The sequence below is a fragment of the Anabrus simplex genome, chromosome 3, assembly GCF_040414725.1.
Source record: "Anabrus simplex isolate iqAnaSimp1 chromosome 3, ASM4041472v1, whole genome shotgun sequence".
Classification (NCBI taxonomy): Eukaryota; Metazoa; Arthropoda; class Insecta; order Orthoptera; family Tettigoniidae; genus Anabrus; species Anabrus simplex.
Genome location: NC_090267.1, coordinates 427,749,628 through 427,768,191, shown reverse-complemented (window position 1 = coordinate 427,768,191; position 18,564 = coordinate 427,749,628). Strand labels below are relative to the sequence as shown.

Genomic DNA, 18,564 nt, shown 5'->3' with positions numbered 1-18,564 from the left:
GTTTGAAACTGTGAAATCTTTCATACAAGACCCACACACAAAAATGTTTTGCTACTTTCTTCAGAGTTCAGTTCCTCTTTTTAACTCTGTGAATATATTTCTGCAACAAGATGCTCCAGCCATACATCTTCTAAGGAGAAAACTTACTGGTCTTTTAACTGCCTATTGGTCAGATTTGTTCAGCCATGTTCTCCTCAGTCAGGATCTACCTCCCTTTTGAGTGTTGAATTCAAAAGGAGGAAATACCAGAAAGCCAATGACGACTTGGTAATTGGAGCAAAAGCTAGGGCATACTTGAAAGATAATGACTGTGATGAAGAGATGTTTTATAATTCTGTCAGAGAGTTTTATATGGCAGCTTGCAGTTACATTACCAGGAAATTTCCCCTTGATAATGAATTTCTTCATCATGCCGAAGTTGTAGACATCTCTCTCAGAATGAAGGTTTCCTATTCATCTCTTGAATATTTTGTTCGAAGATTCCCAACTTTGGTCAAGGAAAATGAACATGACAAACTTGAAGATGAATTTGCAGTTTACCAGTGTGATACTTTCCCTGAATACATTGTACATGGCCCTAACATTGATGTGAATTGGGGCAACATTGCAGAGCTTAAAATTGAAAGTGGACAAATTAAGTATAAAACCTTAAGTAATGTTGTATTTGCAGTACTGAGTGTACCTCATAGTAACTCTCCCACAGAGTTTTCAGTGTTGTTAGGAAAAATCAGACAGAATTCAGGCCTACGTTAAGTACATCTACACTGGAATCGCTTATGGTTCTGAAGACGAAAATGTCATCTCAGGGGGAAGTATGTTTCAAGAAAACCTAGACCAAAAAGCAACTGCTGGGTGCGAAACAAGCTACAAAGAATTTTTTATCGCAGAACTAACAGTTAATGTCAAATTTTATTGTGTAATATGATATCCTTTAGAATAGATTGCTGTTGGAAAGAGCAAACAGGGTGCTTTGTATTTAACACGTAAATGTGTTGCCGGGGGAGTTAAAAATAGGATTTCTGATAACCCACTTCAAAGGTTCGCACCTCTGATAAGACATATTGATCCGTTTTATATGTGGTAGCTTCGCGTATTTCACTGCATTTATGTTCATCCTTAGTTCTTAATTTGAATGACTCCAAGTGTTGAGAGATACCTATAAAATTAAATGTCCGTCGTGTTACTGTCTAATAAAGGAAACTGTTATGCATTTTCTTCCGTGTTTGTTACATTTTCTTGTAACCATTTTTATGTTTTTCTTTGTTTAAGATTTTAAATTTAAATGGTCAGTTCGCCTTGTAATTGTAGGCTTTTTTTCATCAAAACCGTGGCGCAATATATGCGATAAAATCCAAGACTTAGAAACATTCCTATTTTTGATTTTTGGAAGTTGGGAGGCATGCATTCTGCTTCAGTAGACCTTGAATTTACAGATGTAATAGAATTAAATGCAATATCTTCTTCATTTAAATCCCAAAATGTAGCCATCGTGTGTGCATAACACACAGGAAAGTATGAAAGCAAGTTGCAAAAAAATCAACATGTGTTTCAAAGCAGTACGAAATGCGACCCTCATTTATTTCAAAGATATCACACATATTCAACACTGAAGCATTCCACATTCCAAGGAGAAAACATGCTTGATGAATGCTGCTATCTAACAGAAATATTCACAACTTCCTCTAGCTGTATTTACTGGTAAAGTAGACCTGACATTCTATCATCAGCGGTGGTTGAGATAGGCGCACACCTGCCAATCTGTCATCAGCTACCGGTTTGAGGGTTAACCTCAGTGGCAACGCATGTTTTCACTTCTGCATTTCACATTTCATGATCTTGCTCATACCTGCCAACCCTTCCGATTTACCCGGAAACTTTCCGGTTTTTAACTCGTCTTCCGATTTTCCGATTTATTTTCACTTCTTCCGATTTTTGACTAAAATAACCTCTAGTACGGCCAATACTCTTCCCCTAGGATAAAGGATACATTCTTATGCGCTTATGTAATTTACGAAACCTCATTTTCAAGCTATTTATTTGATACTTTATTTCGTGAGTGTTTCGTCCGGCGCCTTCGTGTATCGTGTTTCCCGCTCACCACAGCAGCGTGTGCGCTTGATACAGCTGGGGATTCGGGGCGGCGATCGTCCTGCAAGCAAGATGCTAGCGCGCGCTAACGACTCAGTTAATCGGGACGAAAGAATGAGTTTGTTAATGTGTTGTTCGCGCGCTGTTAACATCGTTTCTGTGCGTAGTTTCGTTGGAGTTGTAGGCCACTTTTTTCCCCTTGCATTTCTGTGCTTTCCCCCTCTGTCAAAGTCGCATGTTAATAATGAATGGGACATATTGAATTGTTTTGCATGTGGTAGTTTCGCGTATTTAAGTGCATAATTTTAATGTGTTGTGTCGGTGACAGTTTCTGGCATTTTTTTTCTCGTTATAGCCAAAAAATATAACAAACGTCATCTCCAAGTGTTCAGAGATACCTATAAATTTCCGTTTATTTTACCGTCTGTTTAAGGAAACTACCGTATTTTCTCGCGTAATTAACGCCCTTGCATAATTTACGCATCCCAATATTTTTGGGTCCAAAGTGGAGAAAAAGAAATGTCCACGTATTTGACGCACCCACAACTTCGAACATCCATCACTCAGCTCCGGATGCGTTTCGAAATAGAGATGTCAGTACTCAAGTAGCAGGCTTCCTATTGCGAAAGCGGGCATTCCAAACACAGGGCAACGTGCTGTTATTAGCCGTCAGGAAATCCCACTGCACTAGTTTTACGAGTGTTTCGGGTACGGGACATTCTGTGATCTCATAATTGTCAGTCCACAGTATTGGACTAATACTGCATCATACAAACTCGCGGTGATCAGTTACGCCGAAACATACGGGAATAGAGCAGTGGGCAGCAAGTATTCAGTGTCCAAATCAAACATGCACTACCGCGGTAACAGAAGTGCACTTCAAGCGGCCAACAAGTCTCGCAAAGCATTTCGCGGACCAAAAAGCGGCAAGTTTCCACAAGTAGAGTATCTGCTCAAACATATGATTTTGTTACGCAATATTGGGTAAGCCGTTTCTCACGAAATGCTGTATTTTAAAGAATGAGAAATAGCAGCGGCACATGGAATCAGTGTCTCGGATTTGAAGGTTAGTCGAGGCTTGATTAATTTTATGAAGAGAAATGGACTTTCCCGTCGACGAAGAACAACATTATGCCAAAAAATGACGAATGATTTCAACCATTTTCATCGCTTTGTGATTGAGAAGCGTAAAGTGAAGGAATATTTGATCTCCCTTATAGGAACCGCAGGTCAGACTCCAATCAGTTTCCATATGCCACAAAATCGAACAATCGAAAAGAAAGGAATATGCAGTGTTATCGTACGCGCTCCGGAAGCAAGAAACAACGATGTACTGGTACTGCAATGCTTGCTGTAACAGCTGATGGCAGAAAGCTTGCACCTTACATTGTTCTAAAATGAAAAACAATGCTTAAAGTTAAATTTCCGCGAGTGATCTACGTTTGTACTGTATTCAAGAAAAATGATGGATGGACACGTCACTCGTACAAGATTGGATACGAACGGTTTGGGGTAATGTAGCAGGGTCCCTCCTTCGATGCCCGGCCCATCTCGTATTGGACAGTTTTCTTTTTCTGCCGGTATGTCATTCAGGTCGTATTATCAGCTCGTAATGAGAAGAATATTTTCTAGTATCGGTACTTCATACCCACCTGTCTAACTTTCCTGATGTACCCTATTTGACTTTTCAGAAAAAATCTCACGTCGGAATTTTACGCCAAATGACAATAACCGCAAATGAGTTGAACCAATTGTGTTTATATTATATTTGATGTATCTTTTAAATGTAAATGAATTGTAAATAATTTGTAAAGATCTGAAGTCCTTGAATAATTTATGCATCCGAAGTTTTCGCCTGTATTTTTCTTCAAAAATGTGCGTTAATTACGCGAGAAAATACGGTATTATGCATTTTGTTGCGTGTGTCGGTGTGACATAAATATTATTATTTGTATGTAAGTGTCAAAAATGAGAGTTATTAGGTAAATTTTTTGTGACCATTTTTATGTTTTCTTAGTTGAAGTTTTTAAATTTAATGGTTAATTCGCATTGTAACTGTAGATATGTATGCCTTTTATCCTGACCTTTTTTCACATAGACTCTGGTGGAATATATGTGATGAAATCCAAGAATTAAAAAAATCTTCCTATTTTTGGTTTCTAAAAGTTGGCAGGTATGTTGCATGTATTGAACATCTCAGGTTGTTGAGGGCCGTGCTGTCGGGCGTCATTGTTTTTTGATTGATTTTGAAGTAAAGGAACTTGATGCCTTCAATAAGTTATTGAATTTGATGTGCCTTGCTTATGTGATATCATATAACTTGATGGAGAACATGACTGTTATATGTGTTATATGACTAATCAGTTTTTCTGAAACTTTTTAAAATACACACTTTGTAGAGAAATTCATTCTGATGGGCATGCAAATTTTAAGTGAATAGTGTTTAGGAATTATTCAACAAAAATTATGGTAGTTCCTTTAACAGCTAAGTGCACCCATTTATGCACTTTATGCATTATCAAAAACTTTTACAATTCTGACTTCCACATTTATAGTGTCACCATGACGAATATAAGAACCAAGTGTGATGACTCAACTCTTATAGCGTGGTAGTTTGTGGACCCGCCACTGGGAGCACTGCAAACGTCGGTGTCCAACACGTGCATCAATAGACCGGCAAACCATGTGATGGAAAGTGCGGGAGATGTTATTGTGCGAGATATTTCAGGTCAACAAGTTGAATTTCCTTTGCTTTCAGTTCCTAAACTCAGTTCATTGTGTGTTGAGCACTTAAAGCACGTGTGTTATGTGGCCTGATTAAATTAATAGTTCAACACGCCGTACTGTTTTGTGCCTGGCTGTAAGTCAGGCTATGGTAGAGTAGTTAATGGTATAAAATTATTTTCACCACCGAAGGATAGAAATAAATTTGAAAAATGGGCCAGAGCTATTCCACGAAAGGAATAGTAGAATTTATCAAGTTCATTTCTCTGATGATTTGATAGTAAAATCAGATAACTTTATAGTGAATGCTGAAAAAGTGGTTATGCCTCGTGAGAGATGGAAATTACGTCCAGGAGCAGTGCCTCACATTTTCCCTAATTTGCCGAAATACCTTTCAAGTGAGATTAAGTCCCGTGAAACTCCCAACAGGAAAAAAGAATCTAGACACCACTAGAAGAAGAAGAAAGATGATTGAAGACGGGAGTGTAGCAGCAAGTGGAGAATTAAAAGGTCAGTCTAATGTTGATCAAAATTTGGGTTATTCTAGTGTGCTTTCTGATGCCGAAAAGACAATATTATCGCTCACAAGGGCCTAAAAATGCTAATCGAAATTTAAATCGAGCTAGATCCAGTCTAAACTCAACAAAATCGAGAATTAATTTATTGAAGAAGCAGGTTAGAAATACACAGTTCGAAGCTTTTCGATTGAGAAGTGTTTAGTGTACCATTTGGCTGGGTACGTTGTTAAGCATTCTTCTTAATTTATTAAGTGTTCGCCCTGTGCCCATTCTCTACGTGAAAATAATCATAGTACATTTTCAGTTCTCTCCGAAATAAAAGACTACGGTGCAAGCAATAATGAAGTGTGTTTAACACGCCCTTCGAAAAGTATATGTGACATTCTTTTCCAGGCCGAGAAAGTATTTAGTGAAAAACTGAACTCAAAATCGATGTGGAGCGAAATATTTTTTGATTGTATCCATTCTATAGACAAAATTTCAGTTGATCCTTCAGGTGCTGGCTGTTGTCTTCAACATGTTATGGATATAATCCCCAGCCTTGTTTATCATTATCTGAAGTGCCGATTTTTCTTCAGAGTGAAAGAAATCCGGCGAGATTTACAATATCGAACATCCGCCAAATCTTCACAGCTTTCGAAAGTCCAGTAACAGACAAACTGAGATGGTAAGTAGTGTATTACCTTTAAATACTTCATGGGTGTTTTTTTAATATGCTGGGAGTTGTGTTATTTATGTATATACACACTCGAGTAACTTGTGCTTTTCGCAACATCTGTTGAAAGTCGTAGCTCTTATTTTCGTGTATGATATTTTTCCATTGTTCTCTGCCGTGGTATTTTGATTGTAATCTCCCATTCTTTTTATAAAAGACAGTGTATATACTTATCAGTTATGGAGTAATACGTTTCCTGTGTCACCATTCCGAAGACCAGCTGATTGATATTGTGGAGCTACCAAACTCTAGCGCTGCCTAGCGGGGCGCGCCTGAACTCGATGAGTCATCACACTTGGTTCTTATATTCGTCATGGTGTCACTGTGTTTTCACGAGTCTTTTACAATTTCTATGAACTAACAGATACATTGTGCAACTTGTGATTTGGCTGATGATGACCTTAAAAAAATAGGTCAAAACTAGTTCCAATAAATGTTTCTTCCATAATGTAATCCACTTTACTTGTGTTTGTATTGAAAAGGTGGAAATATTTTACACTTAATTTTTAATTTAATTATAATCACAGTTCAATAAGGACCATTCAAAAATGAAATTCATTTCTCTTAGTAACATTCTCAACAGTATATAATCATCCGACCAATCAGAGATTGTCTCTGAAAATGTAAATTATGAACATTCTCTTCATAATACATGGGGAAATTTGATTCAGTGCATCGCAAGGTCCAGGTATCATTTTTTTGTCGCAACTTCATGCAAATCCTTATCGATCGTCTGTTTCGTGATTCTGTTATAGAGCCAGATTAGTATGTGCATGTGGCAATCCCTTCTTTCCGTTCCACTGAGCGCATCCAGCAGTGTACAGACCCAGACACTTCATTTTTTACCACAGAATCTTATCACCAGCTTCAACCTCTGTCTGGAAACACATACTATAATGTCATGCCTATCCATCGATGATTGTTCAGGAAAAAAGAGCTGTTGGATGTTGTCCCAAGCTCTTTGCATCTAAATGTGATTAATAGATAGGGATGCCCGTAGTGACGAACATGTGTAGTTGCATCTTGAGCTTACTCATGCATATGATTTGGACAGCTAGTATATGAAGATAGAAAACACGTTACACTTCCAACATTACTCGTATTACCATCATTTACAACTGCATCTTGCAGATGAACGTATTCATTTTGCCACTGACTGGGTTTATCATCTTAACGTTGAAGTGATATACACTAGCATCAGAAAGTTTAAACTCACTCATGAATTTTCACTTAGCATGAAAGATAGAAGCTATTTGTTTAAAATCAACATGGAAATAGCTATGTTTTTAGAACTAACTAGTTTTATTACACATTTCTATAGGTTTTCCTTTACACTAATCATTAACAAGGAGCTAGAAACACAATCACAACATCTTCAGCAATCACACTACCTGTTCATCAATATGTCCACCCTTTGCTTTGATTACTGCTTTACAGATGCGTAGCATTATAGCTGTTGATTTTTCCAGGTTTCTAACAGACATTGCCACAACCCATCGACACTACCTGGCGCCTTTTCTTTCACTTTCCTGTCAAGTTCTTCCTACAAAAGTTCAATAGGTGACGGATCGGGTGATTGAGCAGGCCAGACCATTAATTCCAATTTTCCTTCAGCTTGTTTCTTTTCCAGATACTGCTTGCACAAATGAGAGGTGTGTTTAGGATCATTGTCCTGCTGTAGAACAAATCCTTCATGAATCAGCTTCATTCCAGATGGCACGGCATTGCGCGAAAGGATACGGTGATATTGTTTCTTTTCCAGTATTCCCTCTACTTTCACCAAATTATCATCCTGATAATTTCCAAAACATCCCCGCACCATCCCATTTCCTCTTCCATGCTTCACAGATGGAATTAGGCTGGATTCCATAACGCTTTCGCCAGGGCGGCGACGAACGTATTGACGACGATTGGAACAGAATTTTGCAAATTTAGATTCATCCATCTAAAGCCCCTTTTTCCATTGTTCAGCGGTCCAGTTAGCATGCATTTTGGCCCATTGTAGCCTTTCTGCTTGTGTACAGTTTTCAACCATGGTTTCCATGCTGCTACGTGACCAAACAATACGGCCTCAAGCAGATGATTTTTCACTGTTGTCACAGACACAGGTTGTTCTCTTGTTTTATTTATCTTCGAGGAAATATCTACCACCGGACGCCTTCTGTCATTTTCAATTTTAGAAGTCTTCCTTGGTCGTCCATTGCGTGGTTGATCCTCATAACTACCCGTTTTCTCTCTGTGTTTCACTGCCCTGCGAATGCTGCACTCTGAAATTTTCAATTTTACTTGCAGTTTTTTGGTTCGACCACCCAATTTCTTTATAAGCACAAGCCTTGGCTCTGTTTTCTTGGATTATATTATTAGCCTTCTTCCCCATATTCGATTGTTTGATGTGTGTTTTTACCTTAGTTATGCCCAGATAACAACAATGTAGAAAATAAACAATCTGGTACAGAGATTAACATAGAACTGCTCAGGATAACTTCTGTAGGCTAACTGTCGACTTCCAAGACAGCGAGGAAACAAGGAGGACAAGTAATCATGTGAGAGAGGCATTTTTATTACCTGGTTAAGGGACGGAAGTTATCCAGGTAGAAGCAGGCAGTAAGAGCTGGGGACCATAAATCTGTCAACTTCTTTCGAAAGATAAAAGTAAAATCTTGCAATATACACTGAAATAGCTTTACGAAAGTGCTGAAAGCATCCATACATAAGTAAGAGAACTAAAGTACCCCTTATCATCACACAGAAAACAATTATTTAAGAAAATTATTAATTTTCGTAGACAAGTCTAAACTTTCTGACGCTAGTGTACATCGGCACTTTACCTAAAAATGATTTGGTATTGCAGGGTATGATAGCTTCGATGATTTTTGGCAATTTTTGTCAGTTGATCATTTATCTGTTGAAGAATAATTTCTCTAGGTTGCAATTGATCACCGACTATAACAATTGCCACTTCATCTATAGTTGGAGCACTGTATCTTCACACATGGTCTCCAGCAGACATTTTATCAGATATACAGTCGAACCTCCTTTCTGCAGACACCGTCGGTTCCGAGGAAAAATGTCCGTTACGAGAGGTGTCCGCTAAAATAAGTTTGTAAAAATAATCGAACATTTTTAACGGCAAAGAACATCCACCTTAAATATAAGCGTACATATCTTTATTATTCTAAGTCATTTCTGTGTTAGTGTTTCATAGAGAGTTATTATAAGTGATTTTACATCATTTACAAGCATTACAAGCTTCGTGAAGTAATCGTGAAGCTTCGTCTGTGTCAATTTAGCGCGTTTTCTTAAGTGCGATATTCAGTTCCATTCTTCACAATAGTGTTTATTTGAGTTTTCCCGCAGTTGAATTTTTCGGCAAGCTTTCTCGCTGAAAGTCCCTTGTCACTTTCTATAATTACTTTTCTTCTTGCCTCGAGATCTCAACACGATTGTCCCTTGTTATTCATGTTTAACAGACAACTGAACTGCTGCGGTATTTCTGTCTTACTAATTAGCGCCTGTACTGTACTGTCTTTTCCTTCTCAAGTTGACTACCTGAGCTCAACCTTATCAGCGACAATCCGAGTTATGAATAGAATGATGCTAGAAGGGATGAAAATCCCCAGGTAACTTGTGAGTCAACAGTCTCTGGCAGCATTTCTGGGCGATTCGAATTCTCGGAATAGGCCTATACACCACTAGGTAGAACTGCATTCCGATGTACACTCTCTCTCCTCGCACTCGAAATAGTACAAACATTCAAAAGGGATTTTCCTTATGTCTGAAGAATGGTTTTAAAAGAAAGGATGAGATGTGGTCCGGCATAATAAATTGTCCTGCAACATGTAAAGTGTCCACTTAAGTCAAGTGGACCGGACAAATGGCGATGTCCGCTGTCCGGAGTTCAAGGTGTCTGCTTAAATGAGGCCAATTTAACACTTGTCTTATGTAAAATAAAATTGGTTCCAAGGGAAAATTGTCCATATAGGCAGGTGTCCGCTGAATAAGGGTGTCCGTTAGGACAAGTTTGACTGTATATTGTGCACGTGTGTGTGAGAGAGACAGGAGGCTCTTGCAGTTGGGACACGAAGGACCTTTTTGTGCCTGTAGAACTTCTGCAGCGTGTGTTCAATGAAATGCATTTGTAGGAATTTATGTAGACCATCTGGCAGGGAGCCAGCTTTATGATGTAATTTTTCTTTCACATTGAAAGCTGTTAAGATTTCTGTGCCAAGCGACGTCATAGAGTAGCATGAGTTGTATATCCGAATGTTAAAGAGGAAATGCTTTGATTCGGCGGTATATTCAGCAAGCAAAGTTTTTAATGGCTCTGGCAGTTCTCCAAGTTGAAGCAGTGTAATTTTTCCAGTGGCACAACACATTCCTTTTGTTTCTCCATTAAATTCCAGAGCCTGACAATGAGGACACACTTCAGTCATAGTGCCGATGAGAACTAGTCGGTTCAAACTATAATCATCAGCTGGATTGTACCAGAATGCAAGGCAATTGTAATAGCGTGATTGCTGAGCACAGAGTCGTGTTTGACTACGTCAGCAAATACTATCAACAATGTATGAGGGAAGTTGTCAGTCATGTAAGAATGATTCAAAATAATGTGGTTCAGGATGGAATACTTACATGCGTACTATTACATTTTGGAACTTTGTAGCATCCTTGTCTGACTACTGTGAATTTTGGCTGGGAGGAACTAACAATAAACAATAAACTAGCATGTTGATTAATATATTCTTGGTAGCAATTGACTCACAAGAAAATGATCATCATTGGAGAGGAGAACATATTGAACATATTGAACCAATGTTAGATAGACAGCCCGGTGGATGATATGTTGATAACCAGAATGAGGGTCAAGTTACACATATAATTAAGGTACTGGAATTGGCACACATAATGCAAACTCTGAAACCAGTTTACAAAGGTGAAAAATGAGAGTATCCTCCTAATTCAGTACAATAAATATTCCGTCATTAGACGGAGTAAACAAATTCAAACATGTTTCGGCACGTTTGAGCCATCTTCAGTGAAAAATGAGGGGAGATTTGAAATAATTTACATAATATAAGTTGAAAGAATGCTAAAAAAACATAATGAAAGAGCAAATGAAAAAACAAACAAAAGAGAGCCTAGGTGGAAACAAAATTAGCACAAATATATAATATTTACATCAATATGCGGAGCAAAAAACAACTCACTGCGACAAAATTCAGTGAAAAGGTGTTAATTTAAAATAAATTGAAACTAAAAACTGTGTTAACCTAAGAGAACAGTGGAATGAAAAAACAAATGATGCAGACGGAAATGAACAATAGTAGCATATGGTGAGGTTGTGGACCTCATAGTTTACAAAATATTGTTTAGTAACAATAACAAACAGGTTGAAATCGCTGTCGAAAAGCATCCTTTTAGAAACCCATCACATTAAAAATGGTCAGGAGGGGAGCGGGAGCAAACATTTTTGAGAAACCAAGCCTGATATGACGTGCAGGTGAAAAGCCTATGACAAGGAAAAAACACCAATGAAATTTAAAGCTTTAGAAACAACAGCATTCTCAAAATCTTCTCAATCTAGCGGTCCCTTTCTTGATTATTGTTTCATAATGTTGGCTGGTGTCTTGCCTTATTATTCTAATATCTTGTAATCTGAAACCAGTGCTTTGTTGAAAAGACGTTTGTTCATTTATCTGTTGTTATAATAAGCATAATGGATGTTTACGTGTAGACTTGTATGTTTGTCATGCATTAGTGATGATGGAAGGAGAGAGGATAAGAGAGACAAACTGTATCACAGATGACAGTAAGCACGAGAGCTAACCCAAATGGAATTTCCTCTTCCACGTGTATATGTTGCAATCATTTGTTTTTTGAAATGTAATATAATTTTCAAAGTTTTGGTATATTAATTTGTATTTCTGGTTGTTTACTTTGCAATGTTAGAATATACAGTTAATAATGTTTAATGGTGCCATGTTTGAGTTCACTTCTAATTTTATTTGTACTATCTTAATTTTTCAGGGTATAAGAATTTTAAATTATATGTGGATTTTTTGTAAAAATATTGTTATGTAAATGTGTAGGTACTGTTAAGTTTAAGACTGGAAATGACTAATTATGTGCGTGTGTGGTACCTATAGCCATGTTAACTACTAAATAAAACATTTCATCTTCTAAAAGCCTGTTAAGGGCTGCTCTGACCAGCTAGCAATTATGTATTTGCCTTTTCTTTTTAAAAATTTAGGTTTTATAGGGGTGAAATAGTCTACTTATTTAAAACTCTGTGTATGTAGTGTACGTAATGTTTGTATTTTTGTATCAAAAAACATCAAATTTGGACAACTAACTTCTCTTATGCTGTAAGCAAGAGATAAGAAAGGCTTTATGGATGTTGCAGTCCTAAAGGGGTGAAAAAAGTGTTAATTCTCTTTTTGAAGAAAACCCATATCGTACGTGTCGTTCAATTTGGAGAGGCAATGTTCAGCACATAAACTCATTATTAAAAGTAAATAAACATGTGGTTGAGTGTCTTTCAAAATTCAACCCTATATGGTTGAGAAATAGGATATAATTTGTTTTCTTAAAGGTAACTATACCATATCTCACAAATTACTTAAGTTGGAGAGGTGATATTTGGCATATAAACTGATCATTAAAAATAAATGTGTTTGAGTGGTTTTTAAAATTTGCCCCGATTAGGGGCAAGAAGGGGTAGTTGTTTCTGTTAGGGAGCCAACTCAGATTATTGAAGTTCAACTGGAGAAACAGGACATATTAACTCCTTATTGAAAATAAGCAATTATGTATTTGCCTTTTCTTTTTAAAAATTTAGGTTTTATAGGGGTGAAATAGTCTACTTATTTAAAACTCTGTGTATGCTGTGTACGTAATGTTTGTATTGGTGATCGGTTATAATTTGACAACTACTGGACAGATTTTTATGTGGGTTTTGCTGTTGCCTACAGGAACTCCTGATAAAGATTTCATTGTATTAAATGATGAAATATGATGTATGTTAAATGATGAAATATGATGTATGTTAAATGATGAAATATGATGTAAGGAAGTCGAGCAGTAACGGTTTCTGCAAGAGAACTCAAAGAAAACGACACCATGCAAACAATGTTGACTTATGCTGACTAAACCATTAAAGATATCTGCAAACTATATGGTAACAGTTCTAATATCATTTAACAGTAAGAAATCTACGCTCGGTATATAAAGAGGATTCCTGTGGCTCATACATTTTCAGCTTATGGGTAAACCTCAAGAACCGCTGGACGTATTCATGAATTTATAGTTGTCTAGAGGATCTCCAGATAAAGGTTTCCATGTATTCGGTATTAATATTGAACTATAATGTAAGAGAGCCAAGCAGTAACTGTTTCTTCAAAATAACTTTAAGAAACGTTGTCCGCATCAACATTCTTAAAATTTGCCAAGAGTATAAAAACTACACTAGGAACAGGAAGAACATTCTTGAGGCTTGGCTTATGATTACTCTTGAGCACTTTCTTGGTATACGCTGCCTACATGGTTACAACATTTCCACACATTATACATGTAAGAATTATACATCATAAAAGTTCCACAAAAATTTTTACATGGTAGCCCACAATAACAATTTTAGGTGTACATACCAGTAAAAAAAAAGCAAAGAAATAATGGGTGTAACATGTAGTTGATGAATATTCTTGCATATTTTTAATATTGAAAGTTTCTGTCCAACCTCTGAAAATCAATGTTTTGCTTCATCCGTCCATGGCATCACTCTGGTGCAAGTTATCTTGAGGAAATTCATTATCAAAGGAGCCGGGAATGGGCAGAAATGATTATTTTGAAGCTTTAGAGGGGTAGAGATTCATAACTGCAACCGATTTTATTGTCGAATGGGATGCAGGAAATATACTGGAAATAATTCTCCTATTTCCTCCTCAAGAAATTAAGGATACCAATTAGTTGGTCCCCTATCAGACATTATAAACTTTCGAGCTTACTCTGGTTGCCAGAGTTTCTCCCCAGTGTGCTAAGTTGGGCTCATCGGTTGGTAAATAGCACACCTACCAAGACGCATGGCCAGTGCATACCGTGGAGGCCACTGCGTAGGTTACTTCGAGCCACCGGCAATGCCAATGCACTATCAGAGACTGTCTCATTTTCAAAAATTGATGCCTGCCTGGCCATCAGATGATACAGATGTTGATTCCCATAGGGAACCTTAAATATTTTAGGTTCCCTATGGGAATCAACATCTACCGTATATTAAATTAAGGGTTCATTAAATAAACCAGGGCGAGAATCATGCCAGTAAATACGGTATACAGTGATGAAATCTTTTCTGCTGCACTTGTTTATCTGAGACCTTTAAGCTACCATGTAGCAAATGCAGATATTGTACATTTAAGGCTGTTTGGCATTAAGACGATATCAATAACTTCTAGTACAAGTGAATATTTTCAGTGCATCAACTCTGAAAGACTGTTTACTTCACTACATACATTTCCCAGCATGTTATTTTTATTGCATCTTGTGTAACCCTTTTAATGCCAGGTAGTAATGTAGTGATTGCGCTCAGAATGCCAATACAGTTTTAATGAAAATGCACATGCTAAAGAAAAATATTCTCGTACTTACATTTTTGGAGTTAAATCTTTTTTGGAGCACAAAGTTGAATAGAGAATATTTGAGTGTGACTGTAATTGCAATTAGTTTAATTTTCTTCATTTAAAAGTGTACAGTTTTTTATTATTTAAAAAAAATGAATATTGGCCTAATTTTTACATTTATAGTGTGTTCATGGTTGTGATACTTTTGTGAGAATATTCAGCTAATATTGAATAAAAAACATGATATTTTGCACAATTCTTGGTAGTTCATTTTAAAATGGCAAATTTTTACAAAATTATGCACGTGCAGGTTAAAGACACAATAACTTATTTACTTTGAACACTTTTCAGTTGATAAATTGTTCTCTAATGAATCACTTACTAATAAGTAGATTTATGTATAAGGTTCCTTACGGGAATCACTTAATGTTAAAACATTGTGTATTTTAATCATGTTTCATATATTTACTCATCATTACACTATTGGAAGTCAATAAACGAGATAACAAGTGACATGAAAGTAGCAGAGAACAGGGGTACCACACACGAAACTCACAATGCGTTGAAAGAAAGCGTTTGTAAAAGTTCACTAATGTTGATATTGCATTGATATTCATTAGTACACTTTTAAATGAAGAAAATGAAACTAATTGCAATTACAGTCACACTCAAGTATTCTCTATTCAACTTCGTGCTTGTGAATGTACTGTTTTCAGCGTTGCCTGCTGAAGCGGAAAGGTATAATTATTAATTGATGCTCTTATTAACAAGGCAGATGTTGCTTTTCAGTAAGGAAAACACTCCTTTCCAGAACTGCATAATCTGTATGTAGTCTGTGTAATGGAGATGGATATAGTAAGAAATACAGAACTGGGCAGAAGTTCATTTTTCTTTCTCTGCTTCCAGGTGATGAACTGATAACTATAATATTAATTATACCATGGTTTTGGCAACATGAGTTTGTTAGGCCTTTCTTTCATTTTTGCCTTTGTCTTTCTTGATGTATTCATGCCTAACAGTAGGACCCACAAATAGTCCTTTACTGTGTTTTTAAAAGCTGTCATACTGATCTGTCAGGGGCTCATTTTGAGTAGGTCAGGTCATCTTTTAATTTTGTCATTTGGCTTCTAGTACAAGGAGTGTAAGAAAAATGTTCGATGAGTATAATAATAACAACGAGGTAGGTATAGGTCAAAATCCAGTGTCAGCACATAGCCTGCTCCCGTCGAACAACACCTAGGAGTTTCCTTAAGGCTTAACATCCCAATCCGATAGATGACTGACGATCAGCAGTGTCATATCCCCTTACTCCATATGAACACTGCAGAGAAGTTTTGAATTGAATCTAGGCATTTCGCACACAATCTAGTGATTGTATACCACCCCCCTTCCTACATTGCCAGCCAACATTCTGATGTTTGTTGTTGTTGCGGAACTCGAACTGGCTAACCACAATGTCAGACCATATAGACACCACACATTAATGATCTTGGTCACCAGAGGGTATCTCACAGGGTATATGTTTGGACACGTGGTATCTTGTGGAGTGTTTCACATTTTGTATCTAAACGCTTGAAGACATGATCCCAAGACATTGCAGTATTTCCAGAAACAGTTGTCTGCGGTCCTGCGTGGTGTCGTGCTACCTGCTACGAATTGAACTGTCCTTTTCCTTAGCTGGCCCCACCATTTACGTGGAGATAGTCCTTTGTAATATGCTGACAAATACCATTTAAATGATTTACACAATCTATATACTTCCTTTGTATTCCCCCTCCCTTTTAAAGCTTCTCATTTTTGTCTCCGAGAAATATTGCTGTCTTATTGGAAAAGGGTTGCACTTCTAGGATTAAATAGTACAACTTGTCTTAAACGAAAGAGAAGGAGAAAAACAATTTTTTATTAGAAAAATACTCCATTGGGAAAAAAAAGGGGGTTCTTATTGTGAGCTGATAACACTACTGCTATAGTTTTATCTTAGCTTCCTGAATATGAAAATAGTTATGTTTTAATGATAAGGAGCTGGTTTTCTGGAAAGTAATTAGAAACATCAGAGCACATTATAACTTCTTCTGCATACTAGTATGCAACTCTACCGTCTGTGAACACCATATGTTGTTGAATCATCTTCTTTTTCTACCACTTTTTCCACACCCGTGGGGTCGCGGGTACAAACTGTGTCGCACACGTGGATTTGGCCCTGTTTTACGGCTGGATGCCTTCCTGACACCAGCCCTATATGGAGGAATGTAATCACTATTGCATGTTTCTGTGGTGGTTGGTAGTGTAGTGTGTTGTGTGAATATGAAGAGGAAAGTGTTGGGACAAACACTAACACCCAATTCCCGGGCCAGAAGAATTAATCCGAGGTGATTAAAATCCCTGACCCGGCTGGGAATCAAACCCGGAACCCTCTGAACCGAAGGCCTCAACGCCGACCATTCAGCCAATGAGTCGGATCATACGTTGTTGAATGTGTGGGGGTAAAATGACTCAGTTGTATGGAAGGTTGAGAGACAGGAACCTTGAAGGCAGGCCTGTACTACATACAGTTATGCAACTCTTTCGTTAATGAATTCATATATTTTTAAATGTTTGCGTACAGGGACTGGGAAGGTAAATTAATCAGGAGGTTGTAGACTAGAGAAGATATTTGCATCACAACATTTCTTCAATTTGTGCACATTCAAGTTGCTACACGAATCACTTCATTGAAGTTCTACTTTGTATCAGAGTGAATAAAAATATATGCACTTCTAACACTATAAAGAAAGTTATTAAATGCAAAAGCTCATTGCATGTGATTCATTATTTTACTGAACATAGATATGGAACTTCTAGAGTGATGGAGATTGAGGTAGTTCTTATAAAGAATTAACCATGGAACTCTTGGTCTCTCATCTTCGAGAGTTAGGCTTATAGGTTTCAGGTTATCCAGTCTTAATGGTTATTAATTTATTGTAGAAATTTAAATGACAAGTGTTGCAATGATAAAAATTGTTTTTACAGCCACAGTATGGTGCTCCACCACCTGAACACCGTCCCGAGGGTCCACCGCCTATTAGCGAGGCTGAATTTGAAGAGATCATGGGCCGCAATCGTACAGTTTCTAGTTCAGCCATAGCTAGGGCTGTGTCAGATGCTGCTGCTGGTGAGTGTTCATCTCATTGATACATTATTTTTAATGGAAAGAGAAAATCTCTAATTGTGTATTTTCCAGTAATTATTTATCTCACATATGCACTTTGAGCAATAAATTTGTCATTTGAGTAATGACTAGGGATAATTTACTCGTGCAGCTTTCTTCTATATGTATTCAAAATACAGGGAGTCTGAAACAACAGAAGTCTAAAAAGACATGAATTTCAGAAGGCTATGAAGGAATGGAAATAATTATGCATTTTGCCTGGGTTGACTATCAGAATAGTTGTTGGATGTTTTAGCAGTCATGTTGTGTCAGTTAATCCCACAAAAAAAATGCTTCAGTAATTACACATAGTATTTATTACTGTATTATCTAACACAGTTTGTTTTATCAACAACAGACTCCTATTCTATTGTGTTTATAGAGTTGCAGGAGAACTGAGAATATAAATTAGAGTTAGATTTGAAGTGATCTCAGTGATAAATGGGTTTGGATAATTCAGAGTTGTAAACTTAAGTACAGCAACATACATAAGTGATGGAACCATGGCAGGGGTCGCTCACTCATGCTCAAGGGCTCCTGCTTCCTCTGCCCTCTTTTTCTCGTATTTCCTCTTAAAACAAAAACCACCACGACCAGCATTTTGAAGCAACTGCTACTGTCATAATGGTCCACTTTTAGTTATTTGACACAGTCCTAATGAAATATACCTCCATTGACAAGTCTCCCTCCTTTTTGCATTGGGTCGCATAGCTGTGAGCT

General features: G+C 37.2%; 1 protein-coding gene across 2 annotated transcripts in view; it reads left to right on the top strand.

Annotated features, from left to right (window-relative positions):
- The window catches only part of Cpsf6 (cleavage and polyadenylation specificity factor subunit 6), a 383,523-nt gene that overhangs the window by 232,493 nt on the left and 132,466 nt on the right, over window positions 1-18,564 (top strand). For both annotated transcript variants that reach the window (XM_067143420.2, XM_067143419.2), the window contains exon 9: window positions 17,667-17,808. In XM_067143420.2, coding sequence (XP_066999521.1) covers window positions 17,667-17,808 — 142 coding nt within the window. The remainder of the gene's footprint in view (window positions 1-17,666; window positions 17,809-18,564) is intronic.